At 40.8% G+C, this 27,916-nt stretch overlaps 1 protein-coding gene and 1 long non-coding RNA gene across 3 annotated transcripts in view; one reads left to right on the forward strand and one right to left on the reverse strand.

The window, feature by feature from the left end:
* Positions 1-1,810: 1,810 nt before the first annotated feature.
* Positions 1,811-5,496, reverse strand: LOC149122952 (uncharacterized). Of its 2 annotated transcripts, none has more exons than XR_016217297.1 (3): positions 4,701-4,865; positions 2,270-2,450; positions 1,811-2,055 (listed from the first exon to the last, which is right to left on the reverse strand). It is a non-coding gene; the product is annotated as an uncharacterized LOC149122952 (long non-coding RNA). The 2 variants fall into 2 exon arrangements; XR_016217298.1 differs by lacking the exon at positions 1,811-2,055 and adding an exon at positions 5,228-5,496 and having other exon boundaries at positions 2,074-2,450; positions 4,701-4,798.
* GABRG3 (gamma-aminobutyric acid type A receptor subunit gamma3) overlaps positions 3,321-27,916 on the forward strand; it is a 679,184-nt gene continuing 654,588 nt past the window's right edge. The window contains exons 1-2 of the mRNA XM_051822228.3: positions 3,321-4,529; positions 9,645-9,793. Of these exons, the coding sequence (XP_051678188.1) occupies positions 4,477-4,529; positions 9,645-9,793 (202 nt within the window). The 5' untranslated portion in view covers positions 3,321-4,476. The remainder of the gene's footprint in view (positions 4,530-9,644; positions 9,794-27,916) is intronic.

Consider the following 27,916-nt stretch of genomic DNA (forward strand, 5'->3'; position numbering starts at 1 on the left):
AGACCTGCTCTATGGATTAGATAATATCCTATGGAAATGTTTTGTATTATTCTCACAAATTTCTTTGTAAGCTTGTGATTGTGTCAAAGAGAATATTTTAAAAATTGGGGATAAAATTTTCAAACATTTATATGGAAATGCAAACAACATAGGACACTAAAAACTGAGTACTAAAATAATAAATATTTAAAAAGTTGTAGTAATTTAAAAGTGTACAGCATTGATGTAAGTTAGACAATGTGGAAGGAATCCTGAGAAGTATTTTCTCAGAGAAGCCACAGGAGGATTCCGTAGCCAGAATAGAGAACAAGGTCCAGAATAGGATGCATTCATATGTATAACCACATCAGTGGTAACAGGATGGTGTTTTACATAAACTATTCTAAATCAATTAGCTCTCTGTATGAAGATGAGCATTGATTCATAAATAAAATCACCTAGGCAAATTAATAAGAAATGGAATATCATCTTTTTTTTAAAGTCCTTATTTATTTATTTGAAAGATTTAGAAACAGAGTCCCAGACAGAGACATGCAGAAAAGAGACCTCCTTTCTGCTGGTTCACTCCCCAAACCCCTGCAACACCTGGGGCTGAGCCAGGCTGAGGCCAGGAGCTGGGAAGTCAATCTAGGTCTCCCATGTGGGCAGCAAGGACCTGAATACTTAAGCAATTACTGTTGCCTTCCAGGGTATACATTAGCAGGAAGCTGGGAATGGGAGTACAGACTGTAACCCAGGTACTCCGAAATAGGAAGTGGCTGTCCTAAGCAGTGTGAAACACTCACCCCTGGAATCTCATTTCATAAGAGGAGCTTTTGTTAAAAGCTTTTATAAGAAAACATAGTAGACTATTTTCATGACCTTGGGAAGGTAATTACTTGCTAAATAGGACACAAAACAATAATGTTCACACAAGTAAGTATCTGGAGAATGTCACAGCAAACAACTGACTGGAAGAAGATATTCATCACACCTATATTAAAAGACCAATATCAAAAATACATACCAAAAACCAAAAGCAGGCAAACAGGTTGGTTTTAAAGTGGACAAGACTTAAATGATACTACACACACACACACACACACAAATGAGAAGGTCATATTCCATCAAGGCTAAGTATGGAATGTGTATGCATAGCCCTTGGATGGTGGATGGATACAACTGCTTTGGAAATTTCTTTACTAATTTTAAATGAGAAATACTCTTCTTTATTTGATCTAGGGATTATACTTTAGTTAAATATAAAAGAGAAAGAAACAAATATGTCCACAGAAAGACATACACACAGTGTTCATGTCAGCTGTATTCATAATATCCCAAATTTTCAAACAACTCAAATGTCCACTGGCATGACAAGAAATAAATATGGATGCTAGATTCACACAATGAACTACAATGTGCAACAATAATAACAAATAGCAAATGCCTGCTCCATGCAGCCTTATGGGTACACCTCACAGACATAATATTGAATGAGGGAAAGCAGCACTAAATTGAGCACACTATATGATTACATTTATGTAAGAGCAGCCAAAACCAGTTTGTTGTGACAGAAGACACAATAGAAGTTAACTGGCTTTGCTATTGACTTTGAAGATGTCCCAGGCACAGGAAAGGAGCACAGGGCAAATATTCCATATGGTAACCTGGATATTATACACGTGCTGTTCGTAAACCTACGATCTACATTGCGTGGCATTTCACTGAGCTGTGCTTTGGGACGTGTGTATTTTGTGGCATGTGTATTATCCTTCCATAATATTTTTAACTGAGGAGGAAAATAAATGAAACCACCATGATGCAATGTAAGAACTGTAATTTCGGGAGTGGGAGAGATTTTATTCCAAATAGAGAACTCCAAGAGCCACAAAGAAAACGCTCAGCTGATGGAGAGACCTAGGTGTTCAGCATCGCAGCTGGCTGTGCTCCTGGCGCCTGTAGGAGGTGAAGCGAGGTTGTGGAAGGAATCCTGAGAAGTATTTTCTGAGAAGCCACAGGAGGATTCCGTAGCCAGAGCTGCCAGCCTAGCCGCCTCCTCCAGTTGCTTCCCGCCTCCTGCAGAGATGCAGCTCAACCCACACGCCTTGCGGGCCAGCCCGGGTCTCCCCCGAAATCCCCCCCCCCCCGTGGGGGGTTTGGTGCAAAACTCAAAAGAAGGAGGGAAAAAAGCAAACAGCATGCGTGGCTGGAATACGTTCCTTATTCGCAGAAGTGTACACGCTTCGGTTTTGTGGCACGATCCCCCAACCTTACATAATTGAGCACTGACTTGCGGCAGGTCTGCTTTCCACGTATTTCCCGTTCTTTTCCTGCAAGCCTGGGGAGGGGAGGGTAAATCCCGCGTGTCCAACTGGAACCATCAGCTCCTCCGGCGCTGAAGATGGAGAGGCTGAGGCAGGATGGAGAGCACGCCCTGCGCATGCTCCACAAAGCATCCCACACCGGTCAATCTGGGCAAAGGAGAAAAATCAAAGGCTGATGGCTTTCACTTTGAAGATTATTGACCTTGCATTTTGCTTTCACACTTATGCCCAGAAAGCTTGCTTTGAAATCTTCCTTCTCTCAATTCATTTGGCTTGAAAAAAAAAAAAAAAAATCTTGTTGCAGACTGCTCCATGGGAAGGGGGATTTCCAAGGTAAAATGTTCAAGTATACCGACCTGACCTACTAAGTTTAATAAACCGAGCAAGGTATTCCAAACTCCGGAAGACACCATATTGCATCACTCACAATAATGGCATAATGAATGGATGCAAGAAAGGGAAAGAAGCAGCAACACAGTGATGCCAAAAGCGCCTCACGTTTTCATCTCCAGTGATTTCGCTGCTTAAAAAGAATCCCAGAGATTTCTCATGATACTGATATTTTACAAAACCATCAAGGACTAGTGTATTTCTTCATAAACCACTTATTACTATTTGCATTCATCCTCAAAAAATAAATATGATAAGAATCAAAAATCTTACTCAAAGAACCATATAACAAAGGTCTACTGAACTCCTGCCCAGAGAGGCAGGATGGTGTAATGATGAAAAAAAATATATTTTAAAGATTTATTTATTTATTTGAAAGACAGAGCTACAGAGAGGCAGATGCTGAGAGAGAGGTCATCCATCCGCTGGTTCACTCCCCAAATGGCCCCAGTGGCTGGAGCTGTGCCGATCCGAAGCCAGGAGCCAGGAGCCTCTGCTGGGTCTCCCATGCGGGTGCAGGGGCCCAAGGACTTGCCATACACTTGGGCCATCTTCCGCTGCTTTCCCAGGCCATAGAAGAGAGCCCATATGGGATGCCACAGCGCCAGTCTCGAAAATATTTTCTAAGAGCGGGTGTTTTTGGAATAGGAGAATTACGAGTGGATTTACGCTATGCTGTTATTGTTACACTTACATGGCGAAGACTAGCTTTCTGAGTAATTACTACAAATGGAAATACAAACGCAATTTCAGTCTTTGGAAAATTACAATACATGGAATGAAGTGAACTTCATGGTTCAACCAAACAGCGTCTTTTGTTTTACACTTGCGGTCATTATGTGTTCTCCCTTTAATACTCTTTCTCACCTCTGCTGTGAGACCAGCACACACCGCGGGTGCTTTGGGCCGAATACTCCCCAACAAGCCACCTTTCCAAGCACAGGCGCGTAGTTGCATGTGTGGGTCAGCCAACTTGGCACACGACGTGTGCAATGGAGAGTCAGCTTCCAGCAAACCATCTCAGCCCTTCGCAATGGCGTCCCTCAATGAAGACGCCCTGGGAGGTCAGGGGGCCTGGAGAAAAACTGCTGAGTGGAAACTAGAGGAGCTCTGGGGGCTCTCTCAGCGTCGACGTGTCAATCGCTGCGCCCTGTCCACAGGCTCCGGGCGGGATCCCCAGCCTCCCCTCCCCCTGCCTGGCCTCAAACTCCGAGTCCATTCAAACCTTGCTTGCTTCGCCCAGCGCGTTGTCACGCGTAGAATTGGGGAAACTCCTCCCAGCCGGGACCGCCTCAGAGGCGCTGCCTGAGGAACGGCCGCCTCGCGGCCCCCACCTCCGAGCGCGCGGCGGCGGCGCACCGCGCGCAGAGCCCACCACCCGGCCACCGGCGCCCGACTCCCGGCTCTCGGCTGCAGGCGGGGTGGGCGGCGCCTCGCGGGACCGCGGGACTACCGGACCAGGGGCTCTCCGGTGCCCACTTGCTCCCGCCACCCGGCAACGCGGACCCAGCGCCCGAGCGCGGGCGGGATTGGCGCTCCGCGGTGGCCCGGCGTCCCGCGTGCGCCCCGCGGAGCCGCGCGCACACCCGCTGGCCGTCGGGGGCGCGGCCAGCCTCGGGAGCAGACACCTGTCCCGCCGCGGCGGCCCCGAGCCGGCGTCGCACCGCAGCCCGCGGCTTCGGAGGCAGCGAGGGCGGGGAGAACCTGAGTGGGGACTCGCGCTGTGGAGAAAGCCGCGCCCAGCCCGAGGTCTCCGACCCCGCGTGGCGAGCTGCAGGACACCATGGCCCCTAAGCTGCTGCTGCTGCTCTGCCTGTTCTCGGGCTTGCACGCACGGTAAGTGGCGCGGGTGCCCCTCATCCCCGGCAGGCCCGGGCCGGGCGGCAGGGCAGCGGCGGGGGGTGGGGGGCGCTGTCTGCCGGCGGGGAGTCCCTGGCGCGCCTGGCCGTCGGCTGGGTTGCGGCACGGCTGGCTGTGAAGACGCGGGAGTCTCTGCCCGCTCCTCACCTGTCCCGTCTCCTCCGGACACGGCCGTCCGCCTCTCCCCGCTGAGCGGCTTCCGCCGGTGATGTGGAGACTGAGGTTAAGCGGTTCTTCCCTGGCCCCTAGTAGGATCCAGTGATTTTAAGGGGGGTTTGAAAACCAGGATCACAGGGAAGCGGCAGCGTCGGTCTCCTTTTCTACCCCTATCCCCCCCCCCCCCTCCATGTTCCAGGGGGTGCGCACATTGACTGACATTCTACAACAGTTTCATCATTCTCAAATATCTCAGGACCCAGGTGTCCTGGTTTCCTGGGTCTCCTGTTTAGAACAGACTGGGGGAGAGCCAATGGGCTGGAGGCAGATAGAGGGAGATGGGAGGCAGCTCAGCGTCCTGCTCTCAGATAGGGCTTCCCTCCCAGTCCTGCAAACACAGACACGCACACTCCATGAACATTAGCCACTTTCCACACAGGCACATACACGCCCCGTGAAGCCAGCATGCTGAAATTGATAGTAAGGCTTCACCCTGGAAATGTAAGAAATTACCTCACCGTGATTACCCTAGCCTTCCTGCTGGAACGCCAACCTGCTAAGTGAAGCGCTCGGAAGAGAGGAAAGGCAGTGGGACCGAAAGGGTTAAAGCTTGAGGCTGTAAACACTCCTGGAGATCTAGGTTTGGCTTCTTTAACCCTGTCTCCTAGCCTGTAGCGATGGCTAGAACTTTCACACTGCCCCGTGCTTTGAAAATCCTCCTCCTGTGTTCACCCTAGGAATCTCGATGCACCTGCGTTCCCCAAACACTCTTGTTTTGAGTCTTCTCCATTTCCTGGATCTGGGAGTTAGAGAACTAGCATCCTCATGGGTTACACGCCCTGCAGCTGTTGGGATGTTTTCATTCATTGTTGTGAAGTACCCAGAAGCTAGGAAGAAACATTGATAAATCCTGCAAAACATGGAAGGCCCTGAGTTCTCACCCCCATTTCTGTGAGGAAGAAAGTGCAGACTCTTCCCTCTAAACCATTGGTCTTTGCTGAGTTGAGAGCAAGAGAGGCAAACTTTGCTGGTGACTCATAGGCAGCTCTCTCAATGAGGCAGCTCAGCTGAAGTTTCTTCCTGTCTAGGGAGGGAGCTGGGAAGAGAAATGGAAATGTGCCTTCCGTGGCTGATTCTGCCTGGGTATATCTGTTTAGATGGAGATTCAGGCACACAGCTCTAGGCATGTCATCTAGCCCTGGAAGTCCCAGCTACATGACTTTCTGTTGCCACCAACTCAAAGTGCCTAGCAGTTGAGGGTCAGGTAATCATAGACACTTAACATTCTAGAAGGAAAACTGCCCATTGTCTTCATTTCTTTGTGTGTTCAGTGGGAAAACATCTTAGTATCTGACTTGAAGCAGTCAGATTTCTAAGGATTCCCAAATACACATAAAATCTCCTGGGATTCTTCATGCTTTCATTCACCTAAGGCAGATGTAATTACTTTAATACTGGTTCCTAAGCCTTTGTAATAAAGATTGCATATCAGCTGAAAAAGGGCCAGATTTTATTGCTGCATGTCTTTACTTTGCAGTGTCTTTGATGTTTGAGTGGGTTTCACAGACTTGTAAAATAATCTGATGCCCAGTGTCTTGTTTCAAAACATGACACTGTTATTTATTATGTGTTATTTATTCTGAGCGAGTTCTCATTTGCACTCCGGAATGCCTTCCTGGTGTAGGAGTTCCCTGGAAAAGCTCCTGACAGCTGTCCTTTGTGACAGTGGCTTGACAACTCCCTGTTGGGAGGAGGGAGGCTGCCCATACCGACACCCATGGATGAGTTTATTATACAGTCGAACACACCAAGTCACACCTGAATTTGGTGATGCCTTGCAGGTGCTTAACTCCCTTATGAGCGTTAGGATCTCCTTTTAGTGTTAAGAATACTTCAGACTTTGTCCTTCTGGTTAAAGAGAAAGTGAAAGGCATAAAAATAACATCTGAGGGTTGAGCAGTTGTCTGACAATGGCATTACATCATCACCAATTTATTTTAAAGAAAAAGCTAATTGCAGTGATGGTGTTGAGCGTCCAACAATCTCAGCAACAGAATGCTCATAAAGATTGTATATAACACACTTAGAATTTAGAAAAAAGAAAATGTCTGTTATAGTCACATTCTAGTGGGTCCCCTGGGATGAGATTTGTTTTTTTTTCCTCAAAGCACAGATTTTGCTGAGGGGCTGATAGTCTGACACTAGCTAGCTGAGGCTTCTGTTTCGTCTTAAGGCTCCGGAGGAGCGCAGTGCGCACAGCTGGGGTGCCGAGTGCATCTCTGCCCCAGTCTGCCCTCGGTCCACCCCCATAGGGCACAGAGCTGGGGATCTGGCTATCCCTTCTGAACAGGCAGGAGGGAATGCGCCTGTTTTCCCTTTCCCAGCCTCCCCGTTCCACTGCCCAGGCCTCTGAGGAAGCTTATGCAATTTCAGAAAAGCTCTCCCATCACCACTAGAGGGAGAATTAGCCTCGTTGTAATACCTGTTGTTCAAGTAGCTCACAGTAATTTTCAGGAAGTAAGGCTCTGTATACAGAGAATGATGAAAAGTTGGTGAGTGTGCTCCATCTGTCTTACGTGATCATTGAGGTGATAGAAGACAGCAGAGTGTGGAGACCCTTGTCTAGTTCTGTAGTGGGATACAGGGTGATGGGGGGTGGGTGGGTGGTGTTGAGAAGGTGAGAGGGAAAAAGACAGAGACAGCACACAGGAAGCTGCGGCGCTGAGTTGAAAGGTACTTAATTCAGCTGAGGGTAGCTGTACTGCAAGTGGGAAGGAGGGTTTTTTTTTTTTTTTTTTTTGAATGACTTGATTGGTCTTGTGAGCAATGCTTGAGTCCCAGCTATCCAAGTATTTCAGCCTACTCTTTTTTTGTTGTTTGATTGATTTAATATTCCTGATAACAAAATAATTTGGAGTAACATTTAAAATTTTAGTCTTATTTCCAAAATATCAGTTTTATAAATAATAAAATGTAGCATATCCCTTACTGAATATATGCCCTTAATCTTATAAGTGCCTATTGATGGTGAATGCTCAGCATGAACAAAAATCCACTACAATTTATAGCTTCCATTAATGATTTATGTTAACCTTGTAGCCAGATATATTCAAGAAATAGAATTAAAGTTTAAGAGCAGCTTAAGAAAATCTTAAGTCATTCTGGAAGACATATGCAATATATTCATTATCAAAATCTTAAGTGTATATCATCCATGTTCAAACTGTCTGGACACAGCTGTAGTGTATCTTATGCTTAGCTAACATTCATAAAAGACACATATTTGATATATGACATATATGCATATAAACATGTATGTGATTCCAAAGACTTAAGTAGAAAGAATGAACTTTAAAACTTTATTCTTTTCGGCCGGTGCCGCGGCTCACTAGGCTAATCCTCCGCCTTGCAGCGCCGGCACACTGGGTTCTAGTCCCGGTCGGGGCACCGGATTCTGTCCCGGTTGCTCCTCTTCCAGGCCAGCTCTCTGCTGTGGCCAGGGAGTGCAGTGGAGGATGGCCCAAGTCCTTGGGCCCTGCACCCCTTGGGAGACCAGGATAAGTACCTGGTTCCTGCCATTGGATCAGTGCGGTGTGCAGGCCACAGTGCGCCGGCCACGGCGGCCATTGGAGGGTGAACCAACGGCAAAGGAAGACCTTTTTCTCTGTCTCTCTCTCTCACTGTCCACTCTGCCTGTCAAAAAAAAAATTTATTCTTTTCTTTGATTTCATGTCACTGTAGATTATTTAGACAATTCTAAATATTAACTTCAAGCAACTTAATATCCCTGAGCACAATTCTCCTGGCTTGATATTTTGGTTTCTGTCTGGGAAACTAAACAGAGACAGGCTCATTCGCGTCGGAACACATATACCTCAATGCAGTTTTTTTTTTTTTTAAATCCTGTTTTTTGTTCTCTTATGTGACAAAAAAAAAAAAATCATCAAAGCATGCACACTGACAAACTGGAAAGGCAAAAGCTTTATTGCCAGGGCCAATGGGAGTCCACCTGCAAATAATCTCTGCCTTAAAGCAGGCAGAGACTCTGCTTTCGAAGCCTGAATGGTTGTGCTGTCGAGAAGGCCTCTCTCGGTGAGAAAACATGCTTGTCATCTGGAGGCCTCTCTGTTTAAGAACTCCTGTCAGTGTGTGTCAACCAGGAGTGGAGGCTGTCATGCTGAGCCCTGCAGGAAACAAGTTCACTAGGACTGATTTATTAAGAACCCAAAATGTTACAGAGACATATTAGAAATATTTTAATTCTTAATGTCTGTATTAGTCTGCTCTGCAAGAGATGAATAGGTTTGTGTTGAAGGAGACATTCACTAATCACCAACCATCTCATTCCTTTCACCACATGAGTGCTAGTGAAGGAGACCACCTTAGAGTGTGTGTGTGTATGTGTGTGTGCATGTGCCTGCCTGGAAACCCCTGTTCCAGTCTAAAGAGAAGCACAGACTCAGACTTAACTACATTCTTCAGTGCGTTCTGCAAAAGCTGCTCTCATTTTTACAAAAATGAGGTCTTGGTGGTGGGATGTGGAAGCAATACAGTAAAGTTACCCTATGAAAAAACATCTGGGAAGTTTGTGCCTTGACCTTAAGAGATTCTCAAGGTTGATCCAAGGATGGCTTATTGCTTGTTGGTTGATCTGACATTGATTTATCTATCACGGTATCTATAGTTTAACTTAGACATGGAATGGCCTTGTTACATTTAATGGAAACACCATGCCATGTTAATAGCATCCTTTCTACTGAATTATTCCTAATTTACTTTCAACTTAGTTTTAAGTTAATAGGTAATACAGATGAGGAAGCTGAGGGTACTGGGGACTGTCTACTCTTTTCAACAGTACTTGGATAGAACGGCCTTAAATTATTTCCTGGAGCTATAGCTACAACTAATATACCACATTTTGTGTCATATCTACAGGTCCAGAAAGGTGGAAGAGGATGAATATGAAGATTCATCATCAAACCAAAAGTGGGTCTTGGCTCCAAAGTCCCAAGACACTGACGTGACTCTTATTCTCAACAAGTTGTTAAGAGAATATGATAAAAAACTGAGACCGGATATTGGAAGTGAGTGTTATTGATTATTATTTCAATAGAAAACCCACTATGGTGATATATACTTTAAAGCTCTTTTAAAATAAATATGAATTCGCAATATTGCAGTGATGGTACAGAGAGGTCTGCTAGACACAGCACGCAGTTCAAAGCTAAAGTGCAATATACCACACCAGCAAATTGACATTGCTCTGATGTGTGTGTGTGTGTGTTTGTGAGGGGGGGTTCTTTGTCATTTAATCATGTGTCGATTTTGTAATGACCACTGAGATTAAGACACAGACCAAGTTTATAATAAGACCTCCTTTTGCTATCCCTTCATAATCACTACCTCTTTTAGCCTCTGAAAGTCTTAACCCCATCAGCTGCTGATTTATTCTCCGCTTTTGTGTTTTTGTCATTTTGATAATGTCATATGTGTGGAATTATTGACCTCTTGTGGTTGGGTTTTCTTCATTTAGCAAAATGATTTTGAGATCCATTTACGTTGTTGTGTTGTTGTTCTTTCTTATTGCTGAATAGTCTTCCATGGTGTGGATGTCCCACTGGTTATTTATCCATTCACCTATTTAGAAACATCTTGGTTGTTTTCAATTTTTGTCTATTACAAATAAAATGATTATGTTTATTTGCCAATGAGTTTTATGTGGGCATAAGAATTTATTCTTTGAGAAAACCCCTAAGAGTAAGATTGCTAAGTGGTTTGATGGATATATACTTAGTTCTTTTAAGAAATGAATTGTCAGAATGTCTCTTTATATTATTTGCCCTATTAAAATTAGATTATTTGATTTTGCTTTTCTACTGCTGAGTGTGGAGGTTTCTCTCTATATTCTAGATATATGAGCCATTTATTAGATCTGTAGCTTCTCTTTTCATCTTCTCAACAGGATCTTTCACATACAAAAAGTTTTATTACATTAACAATATATTGGATGAAGCCCAACTTATTATTTTTCTTTCATGGAACATGCTTTCAAAGTAATGTCTAAAAACTCTTCAAGAATCTCTACTTCATAAACATTTTCTTCTAAAAGGCTTAATATTTTGTTTTACATTTTAGTTTATTACCTGTATTAGGCTGATTTTTATTTAAAATCAAGATGAGAAGTTTAGATTTCCTTCCACTTCCCATGGATATCCAGTTATTCCAGCACAATTATTATAAAAATGATTATCCCTCTACTGAATTGTTTTTATGCAGTTGTCAAAAATTAGTTGGCTTGACTAGTGCAGACTGATTCTAGGTTCTGTGTTTTGTTCTGTCACTTTGTCAGTACCTACAGTTTTGATTATAGTAACTATATAATAAGAATTAAAACTGGATAGAATATTTCAACCTTTTTATTCCTCTTTTTCAACATTATTTTTATAGTTCATTAGCTTTGCCATATATATTTTAGAATAATATTTTCTATTTCTACAAAAAAATCTTGGTGGGATTTCAGTGTGAATTTTGTTAAGTCTGTATATCAATTCATAAAGCTTTACCATGTGGATTTTTAAAATCCATGATCTATATACCTTTCATTTATATAAATCTTCTTTAATTTCTTATATGAGTAGCGTATAGTTTTTAACATATAAGTCCTTAGTATATTTTATTAGATTTACATGAATTGAAGCAACTGGAAATAGAACTGTATTTTCAGTTTTCATTTTCCCTGTGTTCATTGTTAGTTTTCAGAAATAGAATTAATTTTTTGTGTTGATGTTGTGTCCTCTGACTTGCTGAAGTTTTATGAGTTTTGTTAGTTTCAGGGTTTTATTTTTTCCTACTGGTAAAATTTGGGGTTTTCTATGTACGCATTGTGCTATCTGCAAACAAAGATAGTTTTATTTCTCTTGCTTTCTGATCTGTAATGTCTTTTATTTATTTTTCTTGTCTACTGCACTGGCTAGGACCTCTAGCATTATGTTGGACAGCTGTGGTCTGAGTGGACAACCTTGCCTTATTCCAGATCTTAGAGGCAAATATTCAGTCTTTGACCAGTAAATGGAATGCTAGCTGGAGGCATTTTGTATAGTTCTTTTTACAGTTGAATAAATTCTTTTCATTACTAGCTTTCTGTGAAGCATTTTAAAAAAAGCATGAACTAATATAAAATTTTGCCAAATGCTTTTACTTAATCGATATGATTCTGGGATTTTTTTTTCTTTAGCATATATAGTGAATTACTTTCCCTGATTTTCAAATGAAGTCTTGGAATAAACGCCATTAGCCATGTTGTTTAATAGTACTTTCTTTAAAACTGTGTTTATGTTTTGCTGATTCTATTTGTTAATATTTTATTGATGATTTTTCATCATTAATCATGAGTGAAATTAATTTGTAGTTTTTAAATTGTGGAATCAGGTAGTACTAGTTTTATAATGAGTTTGGAATTTCTCATCTTCTGTTTTATGGAAAAGATTATGTTTCTGTTAACTCTTTGAATGTCTGATACAGTTCTCCATTGATGCCTTCTGGGTCAAAAGATTTATTTTCTGGGAGTCTTTTTCATTAAAAATTTATTTCCTTAATAGGTGTAAGTCTATCCAAATTGTAAATTTTGTATGTTAAGTTGTGGCAGTTTGTGCTTTTCAAGGCATTAATCCATTTATTATAAATTGTCAGATTTATTTTGTAGAATTGATTCTGATATTCTCTTATAATATTTTTAACACCTGCAAAGCTAATAATAACAAACTTGTGTCATCTCTCTTATTGTTCTTGCTAGAGGTGTGTTACTTTGACCTTTTCAAAGAACCAACATTTCTATCATTTTTCTTTTTTGTTTTTCTCTTTCAATTTCATTAAACTTTGCTTTTATCTTTGTTATTTCCTCTTTTCTGCTTACCATGGGTTTATTTTATTCTTAGACCTTAGATTCTTGATTTGTGACTATTATATTCTTACGCAAGCATTTATTGCTCTACAAGTGCCCTGCTCAGCACTGGTTTAACTTCTACAAGTGTTTGTAGATTTAAACTATGCTTTCTTTAGAAGTATGTTTTTAGTTTCTAACAGTTTAGGAATTTTCCTGCTATCTGTTATTGATTTCAAATTTGATTGTACTGTGGTCAGATAACATTCTCTGTATGAGCTAAGTTTTAATTTGTGAATGTTGATTTATGGGCCAGGATATGGTCTCTCTTGGTGAATGTTCCATGGGCGTTTGAAAAGAATGTGTATTCTGTTATTGGTAGATGGAATGGATCATGTTTGATAGTATTGTTGAGTTCTTATGTATCCTTTCTTAGTTTCTCTGGTGGTTTTGATAGACTAACAATTGATAGATTAAACCAGAGACAAGAATGGTAGTTTTGGCCATGAGAGAAGGGTACACGCTATTGCTGGATGAGGCCTACATCATCTTCATGACGATGGTAAGAGAATGTATGGTTTGCAGCACACGAATTTTCAGTCGATTCAGTGTGGCTGTGTTTTGTTTCTTTCACGGGGCTCCACTGCATTTATAGGCCAGCACCTGCCAACCCTCCCACTACCTTTCTCAGCTTGTTTTTTGTTGCTATAACTAAATCTTTGAGTCTGGGTTATTTCTAAAGAAAATAAATTTACTTTTTAACAATTTGCTTGACAAAGATTTAAAGCAAAATTTGACCAAACAGTATATTTGTAACAAAACTGCTACATATAGTAGTTCTTGGAGTTCTGGAGGCTGGGAAGTCCCAAGTGGAAGAGCTGCTTCTGGTGAGGACTTCCTTGCTAATGAGCACTCTGCAGAATCCCAAGACAGTGCAGGGCATCACACGGTGAGACAGAAACAGCAAGTTAGGGCTCACTGTGTAACAAACGCGTTTCCAAGATAACCCACTAATGCATTTCTGCATGATAAATCCACTCATGAGGGCAAAGCCCAAAAAAGTCCACCCAAAGGTCCCACCACTCAGATACCAGGAAATGTGATTGTGGAGATTAAATTTCCAAGACATGAAACTTAGGGGCACATTCAAACCCCAACACTACCCACAGCAACCCTCCATGTTCCTAAGACCAGGATTCCAACTCATCTGTTGCAGGACCTAAATCCACAGAGGTGTCAACAGGTACAGAGCTTCAAATCCTTGTGGAAAAGTGTAGGGAGAGTTTGAAAATGTGTGTACATTACATTATTGGAGAAGTCCCATCATCTTCCTAGGCCCCAAATACTTTTTCTATACAATGAAGGAGAGGGAGCAGTTTACTTATACACTTCCTAACAGCTTTAAAATATTTATTCCGTGAGTATTTTAAATTATCATTTAATAATTTTAAATTATTTTAAATTTTAAATAATTTAAAATTATCATTGCACAACATTCTTAAACATAATTGTCACCATAGTTTTTCCCATCATAGTTATATAAAAAACCTACCCAGGGTATACATTGTACCTCAACTACACATTTATATGGAAAGGCTGATTTTAAGTATTGTTAACTTTCTCATTGAGTGAGTGTCAGGCACTGTGCTCAGTCTTAGAACACACAGAGGACTCATTCCTTGTTCTTCTGGGCAAGTTTAATCCAATTGGTACTCTGTTTATCATGTGCTAAGCCTCAGGCAAATGCTCTTCATTCATGGTATCATTTGGGACCTCATTCATCCTGTCTGGTGGAAAATTGGGTGTGAGCAGAAAATGGGTGAACTGAGTAGGAGAGCTAAGCCAGCTCTGACTGTAGTGGGATCACTTAGCCACTGTGTTATTACTAGGAAATGCAAGACAAGCCTATTAAAAGTCGGGGCACCCCTATGCACACACAGTATCACATTTGGAAGAGGATATACTAGAGTTTGACCATGTGCAGTATCCAAGCAGAATTCACAGTTGTAGAGATTGTCCAGTATTCTTCCCTTATCTGCAAGGGACATGTTCCAAGACTCTCAGTGAATGCCTGAGACCAAGGACAGTATTGCGCACTACATATACTATATTTTTCTGATACATTTCTATTTATGATAAAGTTTAATGTATAAGTTAAGCTCAGTAAGAGATTGAGAACAATAATAAAATAACACTTATAAAAATAGACTATAATAAAATTATGTGAATGTGGTCTCTCTTGCCTTCAAAGTATCTTATTCATCTATTTTGGGACAGCACTTGGCTGTGGGTAACTGAAACCATGGAAGCGAGGCCATGTATAAAGGGGGCCTTTTGCATTTGTCTATTGTGTGCATAAGGAATTGTGAATTTTCAAGTAAAACAACAGACATATACAGAAGAGCAAATGTTTCTTTTAGAGAAGGCAAGTCTTTGAAAGCATCCTGTCATTTGGTCTTCATAAGTCATTGTCACACATGACAAGAGTTCTGTGATCTTTGAGTGAAAGAGATGTCAAACAACAACTAAATATGGAACCATAAAACAAGATGTTCCTCTTCACCCTTTGGTTTTATGACTGTAAAGTTCCGTAGTGTGCACTGCCCTGTTCTCTTTGGGGAGCAGAGTAGACTGAAAGAAGCCCCTGTGATTACTGGGGCATCTTAGGATTCCTCTTTCAGTCTCATTTAAATGCTAAATGGTGTCTGATTGAATAATTACTGACATTCAATCAGAGAATAACAAAACTGCCCAAGAATAACTCTCCTGGTAAGAGATACTGAATTAGATACCATGTTCTTTCATGGCTCAGAATGGCTCTGCTTTAAAGGCAAGTTTCCCATAACAATCTGCATTCCTTTCTTTTCTCATGACCTTTTTCAGATGAGCTGATTTTATTTGTTATACCCTAAATACTGCCAGGGATCATGATGGACAGATGCTGTGGGTACTAGCGTTTTTCTCATGGTGAAGGAAAGTGGAGCAGGCCTCCAAGTAGCACTGAGAAGCAGATACGGGTACTCTCATTTTGGAGTAAATGAAGCCTGTTTAATTTGAAACCTTTGAAAATTTCATTTTGCTTCCAGGACAAAGTCCAAGACCATGAAATGACGTCAAGTAGCAGCTATTCTCTGGTCCTAGTCTGCTTTTCCACTTGATTTCCTAAAACCAGCACGTGTTCTGTAACTCAGGAACACCAAACCTCCTGTTTTTTTTTTTTTTTTTTTTTTTTTTTTTTAGATTTTATTTATTTGAAGGGCAGATTTGTGGAGAGAGAGAGAAACACCTCCATCCACTGGTTTACTTCCCAAATGACTGCAACAGCTAGGGCTGGGTCAGGCAGAAGCCAGGAGTTAGGAGCTTCTTCTGTGTCTCTCATGTGAGTTCATGTGCGCATGGGCTTGGGTCACCTTCCACTGCTTTCCCAGGCACATTAGCAGGAAGCTGGATTGGAAGTGGAGCAATGAGCCGGCGCCGCGGCTCAATAGGCTAATCCTCCACCTAGCAGTGCCAGCACACCGGGTTCTAGTCCCGGTTGGGGCACCGGATTCTGTCCCGGTTGCCCCTCTTCCAGGCCAGCTCTCTGCTGTGGCCCGGGAAGGCAGTGGAGGATGGCCACGGCGGCCATTGGAGGGTGAACCAATGGCAAAGGAAGACCTTTCTCTCTGTCTCCGTCTCTCACTGTCCACTCTGCCTGTAAAAAAAAAAAAAAAAAAAAAAAAAAAAAAGAACAGTTCTGGAAGTGGAGCAGTTGGGACTTGAACCATATGGGATGCTGGCATGGTATATGGGATGCTGGCATGGTAGATGGTAGGCAGGGGCTTAACTCATTACACCACATTGCCAGCCAGCCTCCTCCTGTTTTCTTTTAGCTTAGCTGAGCCCTTGCTTCTCCTGTTTTTTTTTTTTAAAAATTATTTTTATTTTTTTGGTCTCTTCCTCCTACTTCTGCTGAACTCACTCTCTGCTTCCAACAAACTCTGATGTCATCGCCTCCAATTCCTTCTAGATCTCTCCCCATCCCCTGTCACCTCCCCACTGGAGTGGATTAAGTGTTTCTTCCCTGAGCTGCTTCTAGCATCAGTGTCTTCATTTTTAATATAGAAATGGTAAATTTTGAAGTGCTGTCTTGAGGATGACATGATGTGTGTGATCTGTATACAACATTACTGTACTTCATACAATTCATAGCGGGGACCTGGTCTTTTCTTTTCCAAGAGCACAGTTCCCAGTTCTTAACTTTACATGTACTTGTGCACGTCAGTATCTCCCGATGTGTACAGCCCAACTGTGGCGACACTGATCCAGCACCAGGACATACTGTAAATATTCCATCACTGTTCCTGTTAATAAATAGATGGAATTTAGCAGACTTACTTTGCTGTGTAGAAATAACATATCTGTGTGGAATCCTCTAATTGGTGTTCATACTGCAAATCATGATTATTATGTTTCAGAAAATACTGATTTTTTTTTAACAGGCAGAGTGGACAGTGAGAGAGAGAGACAGAGAGAAAGGTCTTCCTTTATCCGTTGGTTTACCGTCCAATGGCCGCCGCGGCCGGTGTGCTGTGGCCGGCGCACTGCGCTGATCCGAAGCCAGGAGCCAGGTGCTTCTCCTGGTCTCCCATGCGGGTGCAGGGCCCAAGCACTTGGGCCATCCTCCACTGCACTCCCTGGCCACAGCAGAGAGCTGGACAGGAAGAGGAGCAACCAGGACAGAACCGGTGCCCCGACCGGGACTAAAACCCGGTGTGCCGGCACTGCAGGTGGAGGATTAGCCTTATTGAGCCGCGGCGCCAGCCAGAAAATACTGATTTGACTCCTCTGATTTCTCCTCAACTAACTTCTAAATTGTGGATGTATTTGCTTTAGTTGCCTTCTGGAACCACTCATCGTTTTAAGTAATGCTTTTGTCTTGTCCTTTTCTGGCTCAGGGTTATATAGGGTGTCATTTATCAAGGGAGCAGATCGTGGTCTGTGAGCTGGGAAAGGCTGGAAGAGGACAAACCTTTTAATAAGAGGAAGTACAAGAATGGGAAACGGCCTAAGGGACTCTTTCTCCCCTCAGGGTTTTAACTAATTTGAACCAGTCTTCTGAACGTACATTATTAGAAAATACAGATTCCCTCCCCATCATCTGGACAGTTAATGTCAAATGTGATCACACTGGGAAAAATTAGAAGTTACATACCACCTTTAAAGATGAATGGACACAGTGTGATTACGTGGGCAACGTGTACAAATGCCCAACAGGTTCATTTAATCCAGGCAAAGTGTCAGAATAATCTTTTTCTATCCGTGTGTATGGCTAGAGCCTTTAACTCTCTGTTCCTCTTTCTGGTGTTGGCATATGTGAATTTCTTTTCTAGGCTTTCCTAAACCACATTTTCTCAATTTGCTTAAAGCCTCTTCTGAAAGTGGCATGAAAAATAACCAGTATAGGAGGAGGACAGTTGCAGGGAATGTTACTAATGTGACCCATGGGAACACGCAGAAACCCCAGCCTGCTCCTCCATAAGAGGTGCCCACATGTCCCTCTCCCCCAAGTTGGCACCCTGGAGGAAGATGCCCTCAGTGGTGCTGAGTGACACGGACAAATCCTTGCTGGGAGGGGTGGGAGGGGCTTCTGTCTATTCCAGGGTCACGTTCCTTGGGTGAGGATGAGTAAGGGAAGAGAAAATGACTAAGTAGAGGACTGTGATTCCCAAGTAGATCAGGAGTGAGTTTTGTCACAGATGACATATTTTAAAACAGTTAAAAGCAATAATAAATCAGTCTTAAACTATATTTTTTTTAATTAAAAATTTTAGATTGGTACTTAACACTATACATATTCATGGAGTGCCAGGTGATTTTGCAATACAATGAGTAGTGCACAAATCAGGGTAAACATATCTGTCTCCTTAGGCATTTATCATTGCTTGGTGGTGAAAACAAAATCCTCTTTTACCTTTACGGAAGTATATAGTGCATTATTATTATTCATAGTCACCCTTCTAGGCAACAGAACACCAGAACTCATTCCTCCTATCCATCTGTAGCTTAGTACCCATTTGCCACACTTTCCCCAGTATCTGGTAACCACTATTCTACTTTCAATTTCTATGAGATTAGCTTTTTTAATTTCCACTTGTGATTTTTATGTAATTTTAAAGATTTGTTTATTTGAAAGACAGAGTGGCACAGAGAGGAATAGATAGAGAAAGAGAGAGAGAGAGGGAGAGAGGGAGAGGGAGAGGGAGAGAGAATGAATGAGAATGAGAATGAGAAGGATACCTTTCATCCTCTGGTTCACTCCCTAAATGCCCAATGACCACAACATCCAGGACAAGACCAGCTAAAGCCAGAAGCCAGTATCTCCAGCCTAATCTCCCACATGGGTGGTAGGGGCCCAGGTTCTTGGGCCGTCTTCACTGCCATTCCAGGCGCCCTACCAGGCAGCTGGATTGGAAGCAGAGCTTCTAGGACTCTGACACTCCAATATTGTTTTCTGGTATTGTAATTGGTGGCTTCACTCATTACACCACAATGTAGGCCATGAAATACGATTTTTAAACAATCCATTTCATGCAGTTCTTTGATATCTTTCAGTGAAAAATCACAAACACACTCAAGTTGTCCTAGTACTATAAGATGAATGCTTAAGGATTACTTATCACAGGATTTGCAGGGGAAGCCCAGAAAGTCCCACCCCATTTTCCTGAGCTGATACCAATGTATGTAAATGGAATTCTCCCTACCACTCCCTGACATAGGGATTTGAGGGTTTATGTTGGAATTCCCTGATAGAAGGACATAAAGACCCAAAGGTGTTCTTATGATGTTTATGACAGATAATGTATACATAGTCCCTCATCCTGATTTTGTTCATATTTTAGAAAAAAGAGGAGTTGCAGTCTTTCATTGCAAAGTAATGAAGTGTGAGTGTTGAAGTGTAGCTTCTTGTATGTTCCAGTAACAGGGAGTAGGTGGTAGAGGATGGGATATTTTGGGGTCCTTCACTCCATCATGCATTGCTGGCTCTTCATCATCTCATGGGTCAAGGCTTGTTCCTGACTGTTGGATGATCCCTTTGACTAACTCAGGGCAAAATTAGTCTTTCCTTTTTTAATACACACCAAGTAACCACACCAACTATATGTGTAGTTTAGTTTGGCTGGCTCTCAACTAAAATCTAACCTACCATACAGATGGGTGAGTTGTCATTTCCCAGCAATTACTGCATATCCAATTCAAATGTATTCACTCCACTCTCTGAAAAAAAATGTAGGAGGAGAGGAAACAGACATTCTTAATTGCTGTGCTTGAAGTAAAAGCTATTACTGTAGAGTTACTTAACTGATTCTCTCACAAGGTTAATTCAAATGCATAAGGAGGGTGGAGAACAAACTGTGTGGAGAAATTATACCTGTCATCTCTATGAGAGACTAATTAGGCATCCATAGGTCACTGGGTTAAGACCTCAGCTCAATACCCATAAATAGGTGACCCCTGCCCACACCATTTTGGGCAATGATCTTTGCATGAGGATTTCTCCATGATTGTCTTTTATTTAGGCAGAATTGTTTAAGGCAAAGAACCATCAAAGCTGTTCATTTCTAACTTGAGTTAGTTCTGTTCATTTCTTCCTTCCTTCCTTCCTTCCTTCCTTCCTTCCTTCCTTCCTTCCTTCCTTCCTTCCTTCCTTTCTTCCTTCCTTCCTTTCTTTCTTTTCTTTTCTTTTCTTTTCTTTTCTTTTCTTTTCTTTTCTTTTCTTTTCTTTTCTTTTCTTTTCTTTCTTTTCTTTCTGACAGCTAGAGTTAGACAGTGAGGGAGAGAGACAGAGAGAAAGGTCTTCCTTCCATTGGTTCACCCCCCAAATGGCTGCCACGGCCAGTGCGCTGCACTGATCTAAAGCCAAGAGCCAGGTGCCCCCTCCTGGTCTTCCACACGGGTGCAGGGCCCAAGCACCTGGGCCATCCTCCACTGCCTTCCCGGGCCACAGCAGAGAGCTGGACTGGAAGAGGAGCAGCTGGGCCAGAACCTGGTGCCCATATGGGATGCCAGCGCCATAGGCGGAAGATTAGCCAAGTGAGCCAAGGAACCGGCCCCCAGTTCTGTTCATTTCTAACTTGAGTTAGGATTTTTTTTTATTTGGGAAGTGAATAATGAGATTTCAGCATATAAATATTTTATTTTTTTCTGGGTATAATCTGGTAAATAACTCAGGTTCTATGTCCCTACTAGATTAGAAATAGAACTCTATTTAGATAAAATCCTATATGTCTATTTTTTGGTTTCCTTTACTTTTTGAATCTTATCTATAAATCTTTGTCCATTCCAATGTTCTAAAGCATTTGCCTCGTGTTTTCTTCTAATAGTTTCATGGTTGTAGGGCTTAAATTTAGCTCTTTCATCCATTTGAGTAGATTTTTGTATGTGGTTAAATACAGGCATCTCTAGTTGCATAGTTCTGTGTATGGATAAACAATTTTCCCAAACCATCTGCTGAAAAGATTGTTCTTTCTTCAATGTGTATTCTTAAGACCTTCATCAAAGCCGGTGCCACGGCTCACTAGGCTAATCCTCCACCTAGTGGCACCGGCACACCGGATTCTAGTTCCGGTCGGGGCTCCGGATTCTGTCCGGGTTGCCCCTCTTCCAGGCCAGCTCTCTGCTGTGGCCAGGGAGTGCAGTGGAGGATGGCCCAAGAACTTGGGCCCTGCACCCCATGGGAGACCAGGAGAAGCACCTGGCTCCTGCCATGGGATCAGCACGATGCGCCGGCCGCGGCAGCCATTGGAGGGTGAACCAACGGCAAAGGAAGACCTTTCTCTCAGTCTCTCTCTCTCACTGTCCACTCTGCCTGTCAAAGAAAAAACAAAAAACAAAAACAAAAACAAAACAAAACAACAAAAAAACAAAAAAACAAAACAAAACACAACAACCTTCATCAAATACCAATAGTTTGTAGATGCATGAGTTTACTTCTTGGTTATCTGTCCAGGGAGTCTTCTTATATTTTCTTTTTCCTGTTAATATATTTTTCTTTCAATTTGAAGAACTGTCTTTAGTAGAACAGGTCTGGTGGTGATAAATTTTCTCAGCATTTGTTTTCTAGGAACATGTTTCTCCTTATCTGTACTTCCCTGGGTACAGTGTTAGTTGACAGTTTTTCCCCCCTTCAGTACTGTAAGAGTCTCATCTCCTTCTCTCTTTGTCTGTAATATTTCTGCTGAGAATTCTAAAGTTAGGTGACTCAGTACACCCTTATATGTTAATTCTTTTATCTTGAAGCTTTGAGACTCTGCTCTATTTTTTTGCATTGAAGAATTTTATTATAGTATGTCTTGGCATAGACCTAGTTGAGCTGAATACTCTTGGTCCCCTCTGACTTTCCTGTATCTGGATAGTTGTATCTTTCTCTAGGTTTATGACATTTTCTCTTACTATTTCTTTGGATATGCTTTCTATCCCTTCAGCCTTCTGAAATCCCTTGTTAGCCCCAATACCTCAGCTATTTGTTCTTTTAAAGCTGTCCAAAAGTTCCCATAAACTTACTTCATCCCTCTTCATTCTTTTTTATTTTTCTACTTATGATCGTGTATTTTTAAATAGCTTCTCATTAGCTCACTGATTTTTTTCTTATGTTCAACTGGTTCTGCTGTAGATACCTTCTATCACATTTTAAATTTTACATAATGTGTTTTTCAACTTAAGGATTTCTGTTTGCTTTTTAAAAATTACTTCCATCTCTGTATTAAATCTCTCCCTTAGAGTAATGAGCAATTTCTCTCTGCTTTTCTAGACCCTGAGTGTACTTAAAATAGCTATTTTAAATTCTACATCTGAAAATTTGCATGAATCAGTTGATACTTGTTTGAATTCTGATACCATATTTGTTTATTAAATGAGGTCACGGTTTCCTGAAAGTTTCTGATACTCATTGGCATATGATATCATATATATATATATGTGTGTGTATATATATATGTGTGTATATATATATATATGGATTGGGAATTTTTCCATCCTTTGTAATTTGACTTTGTTTGTAACTGCTTTCCAGAATTGCTAAGCAATCTGCTTATTTTCTCTATGTCTGTGGTCTCTTTTGCTGTCTTAGCACTAGATGGTCTCCTAAGTGGTGGTCCACTGCTATTCTTCTATGTGTCATTGCTATTTCAGTGCCAGAGGGCAACCCATCCCAGGCCTGACCCAATTCTGAAGCTGCTGTGGTGTTCAGAATTAACAAACTCTGCCAATAAGCACCACCCTGGGGACAGCATTTATTCTACACAGTTCTGTTCATTCGTCCTTTTTTGGTTGCATTCTTTATATTACATAGACATATGCTATAAAGCCAAACATTTATTGTTATAATTATTACTTCATTTAATCTTATGTTTTTGATAATTCCAGTTCCTATTTAAGTATCATATTTGTTTATCAGTTCTGATTCTTATTGTTTCTTTTTATGCATTGGAGTTGTAATCTGGGGATCATTATCTACAGCTCTTTTCCCCACCAGCTTCTTTGTACCCTTACTGTAAAATATATTACTTATCTTTTTACTACTTAATTTATTACTGGTTATAGGCCCCCAAATATAATTATATTAATATTTTTTATTTTACTGCTTTTAAACTAGTTAAGAAGAAAGGAAGAACACACATTTGCAATTACATTCTTTCATTTTTACTTACACAATTATCTATTGGGCTCTTCCATTTTGTTTTGTTGTTGCTTGCTTTGTTTAGTTTAGGTTTGAATTACTATCTATAATCAGTTGCTTTCGACCTGAAGAGTTTTCTTAGTGTTTCTTGTAAGACAGATCTGTTAGCAACAATGCTTTCTGTTTCTGTTCATATGGGAAGCTTCATTTTTTTAGGAATAATTTTTATTATCAGCATTTTGAGTATGTAATCTCTCTGTCTTTTGGACTCCATTGTTTCTGATGATGTTAATTATTAATATGATTGAGGCTCTCTTGTATGTTATCAATATTTTTCCCTTAGTTCTTTCAAGATTTTTGTCTTTGAGTTTCTCCATTGTTTAAAGATTTATTTATTTATTTGAAAGGCAGAGTTACAGAGAGGCTGAGGGAGAGAGAGAGAGAGAGAGGGAGGGAGAGAGAGAGGGAGAGAGTCTTCCATCTACTGGGTCATTCCACAGATGGCCATAATGGCCAGAGCTGTGCCTATCCAAAGCCAGGGGCCTGAAGCTGCTTCTGGGTCTCCCACGTGGGTGCAGGGGCCCAAGGACTTAGCCCATCTTCTACTGCTTTCCCAGGTCATACCAGAGAGCTGCATCGGAAGTGAAGCAGCTGGGAATTGAAGTGGCACCCATATGGGATGCCAGCACTGCAGGTGGTGGCTTTACCTCCTATACCACAGTGCTGGCCTCGAGTTTCTCCATTTTTAATAGATTTATTTGTATGTTTGAAAGACAGAGCATCTAAAGGACAGTGAGAGAGATGGAGAGAGATAGATATATCTTCATTCACTGATTCACTCTCCAAATGGCCACAACTCCCTTCTGGTCTCCTCCTTTTGTGGCAGGGGCCCAGGCACTTGGACCATTTTCTCCTGCCTTCCAGGGATTTTAGCAGGAATGCTGGATCCGAAGCAGAGGAGCCAGGACTCCAACTGGCTCTCCAATATGAGATGCTGGCATCATAGGCAGTGGCTTAATCCACTGCATGACAATGCTGATCCCAAGTTTTAACATTTTGGATGTGAATTTCATTGTGTTTACTTGGAGTTTATAAACTTTTTTGTGTATATACTTTTAATATTTTTATAAATTCAGAAAGATTTTAAATCTTCTCTTCAAATATATTTTTCTCCCCCCTCTCAAATTTTTTTTAACTTTTATTTAATGAATATAAATTTCCAAAGTACAGCTTATGGATTACAATGGCTTCCCCCCCATAACGTCCCTCCTACCTGCAACCCTCCCCTTTCCCACTCCCTCTCCCCTTCCATTCACATCATGATTCATTTTCGATTTTCTTTATATACAGAAGATCAGTTTAGCATACATTAAGTAAAGATTTCAACAGTTTGCTCCCACACAGAAACATAAAGTGAAAAATACTGTTTGAGTACTAGTTATAGCATTAAATCTCAATGTACAGCACACTAAGGACAAAGATCCTACATGAGGAGTAAGTGCACAGTGACTCCTGTTGTTGACTTAACAAATTGACACTCTTGTTTATGGTATTCTCATTACACTTGTACTAGTATTTTAAAGGTGCCCCATGTATCTTTGACTCTGTTAATTTTTCTTTATTCTTTTTATTTTCTATCTCTCAGATGTTATTCTCTCTATTGATCTTTCCTCAAGGTTGGTGATTCTTCTACTAGCTTGGAACCACCTTGCCTGTGAATTTTTCATTTTAGTTATTGATTATTCCATTCCAAAATTTTCATTTGATTATTTGTTATCATCTCTATCTTTTTAGTGATATTTTTATTTCATAAGTTTTATTTATCATATATTGCTTTAATATTTATAGCTTCTTTAAATTCTTTGAATCTTTTTATTCTATAATAGCTCTTTTGAAGTCTTTGTTAAACCCAACATCTGGGACCCATTAAGATTAGTTTCTGTTTTCTACTTTGTTCCCACTATGTAGGGGTCATACTTTCCAATTTATTAGATTTCTTATGTTTTTTTTTTTTTAAACTTGGTACTTTATGTGATATTGTAGGTGATACAGCCTTGATCATATACAATCTTCTAGACAACCAAAGAGATGCAGGTAATTTTATTTAAAGCCTCATTTTTTTTAAGGAATTGATGCTGAGTCTTCTAGACAACCAAAGAGATGCAGGTAATTTTATTTAAAGCCTCATTTTTTTAAGGAATTGATGCTGAGTCAGAGTAATTTATTCCTTAGATAGTATTCAGTAGTGGTTGTGCTTAATTCCTTATGCAAGTGTCTTTGTTGATGTTTCTACAGCTTGGGGATATTTTAGGTTTATCTCAAGTTTTTCTCTGCTCCTGGATTGGTGTAGCTTAGTGCATGTGCACAGCATTTCTGATGTCTGGATTGACTGTGATTACAAGAGGGCTCTTTGTGTTTCTTTCTATGTTTCTCTCTGCTAAATTTCTGGTTTCTCTGCTGTTTTGGTTTTTGTTACTAGTATCATAAAGCTAAGCATGACCTTTTAATTGTTCTCCATGTAAAGCTCTGTTGCTTCCAGCAACTTTTTCAGGTATGGAATTCACCAAACTTTGCAGTAAATAAGACCATCAATCTTACACTGTGCTAGCTGTAGAGTAATTAACCTTATGGTCTTATTCTTAACCTGTGCTGAATCTCCATGCCAATATATAGTGCTAGGGTCTGAGACAGCAGCTCACTACTCTCAGAGTGACATCTCTGCTGTACAAGTGGGTATTGATGTGGAAGTGGTAGCCTTCAATCTTCTTGACTTATGCCTTTTAGCATGAAACTCTATGCTACAAAGGAGCAATGTGGGAACACCTAGAATAAACTCCTGCTATGAAAAAGCCTTTGGTGGAGGAAGACAACATTAGTCCATTAGTCAATGCCTCACTGAAATGAACCTTCTTAAAAATGGGAAGAGTGAGAAACTGGTCACCTATTCATCCCAAAGTAGCCTGTTACCACAGATGCACCACCTGGAGGATAGGAGCCTCTACTCTTTTGACCAATTTCACCCAGTGTTGAGTGTCACAGTTTCTGTAGGAGGGCCTGGGAGTGAGAAACAAAAATTTTGTGTTTCAAATATACAGACTGTCAGTGTTTTCACAATTATTTAGTACACTTTCTTGAATGAATGTTTCTTCATTTGCTCTGTGCCCTCAGAACAATTTCCAGGGACTCTAGATGCTTTTTGTTTTTAAAGTATTCTTTTTTTCTAGTTAAGCAACTGTTTTATTTAAGAAAAGGTCTTCTGAATTCTCCATCCTGCCTTTCTGAATGCTGTTCATTTTTGATAGAAGATTCTGGGTTAACGGCCTTTTTCTTTCTTTCAATATTTTAGACATAACTGAGTTTTTGTTTGCATTGTTTCAAATGAGGAATCCACTGTCATACTTACCTGCTTCCCATTTTATTTCATGCTTTTTTTCCCCAGTAAAATCTTTAAAGACTTTTTGCTTTATTACTAGGTTTAAGCAATTTGATCATGGTATGCCTTGGAGTAGTTTTGTTGGTGTTCCTCATGGTTAGTTCTCTTTGATCTTCTCAGATTTGTGACTTGTTTGTTTTTAATTGTGAAAGTTTGGGCCATTATTTGTTCAAAACTGTATTTTTCTGGTTCCTCCATCTCTCTGCTTTTCAGGAACTCCAATTACACATCATTTAGCATGCTTGAAGCTGTTCTACATCTCACTGATGCTCTCCTGATTAAAATTTTTCATTTCTGTAAGTTTCATTTTTAGATAGTTTCTATTGCTGCATCTTCAATTCTACTCTTCTTTTCTACTGCTATGTTATAATCTGCCATTAATCTTCTTCAGGGAATTTTTCACCTTAGAAATTTTAGTCTTCACCTCTAGGAGTTTGATTTAGGTCTTGTTTATATCTTCCATGCCTCTACTTAACTTTTGAGCATCCCTGGTGGGCTTGACATAGAATATGATGAATAACTGTCTTAATATCCTTGCTTCTAATTTTTAATTCTTGTAGCAAGCCTATATTGGTTTTCTAATTCTTGCATTAGCATCAATTTTGACTCATTGATTATTCTGTCTATCATGGATTCTGTTTTTTTTTCAGCTTCTTTGCATACTTATTAAGCTTTGTTGGCATTTCAGATATTACGAATTTTACGTTATTGCCAGCTTGATATTTTATGTTTCTGTAAAAATTTTGATTGCCATTCCAGGTTACAGTTACTTGGACACAATGTCATCCCTTAAATCTTGTCTTTTAGATTTGGTAAGCGGATCTGGAGAAGTGCTCAGACAGCCTCTAGACTTAATTATAACTACTTCTCATTTTTGAGTTGACTTTCCTTTCTACTCCACCAAAAGCTTTGTGAATTTTGACTGTTTCTACTCTGTTGGGATCACTGGAAGCCATTTTGTAATCCTTATAGATGGTTCTTCTTTCATTGGTCTCAGATAATTTCTTTGCATACATGCACTGATTACCTGAAGAGACTTTTTCAAAATTCCGTGGTTCTCTCTGTATAGCTCTTCCTTCTTCCAAATTATCCTCTGTGAATTGCCTTGGTCTGCTTAGGCTCTTGACTTCATTCCTTTAGCTCAGAGAATCAACCCAGCTCTGCCTGGATGAGTTTCTTTTCAGTGAAGTAGACTAGTAATCAGTTACAGAGCCAACTTTACTTGTTTTCAGCCTCTG

This window comes from Oryctolagus cuniculus, chromosome 12 (assembly GCF_051225735.1).
Source record: "Oryctolagus cuniculus isolate XC-2025 breed Fujian yellow rabbit chromosome 12, ASM5122573v1, whole genome shotgun sequence".
In the NCBI taxonomy this organism is placed as follows: Eukaryota; Metazoa; Chordata; class Mammalia; order Lagomorpha; family Leporidae; genus Oryctolagus; species Oryctolagus cuniculus.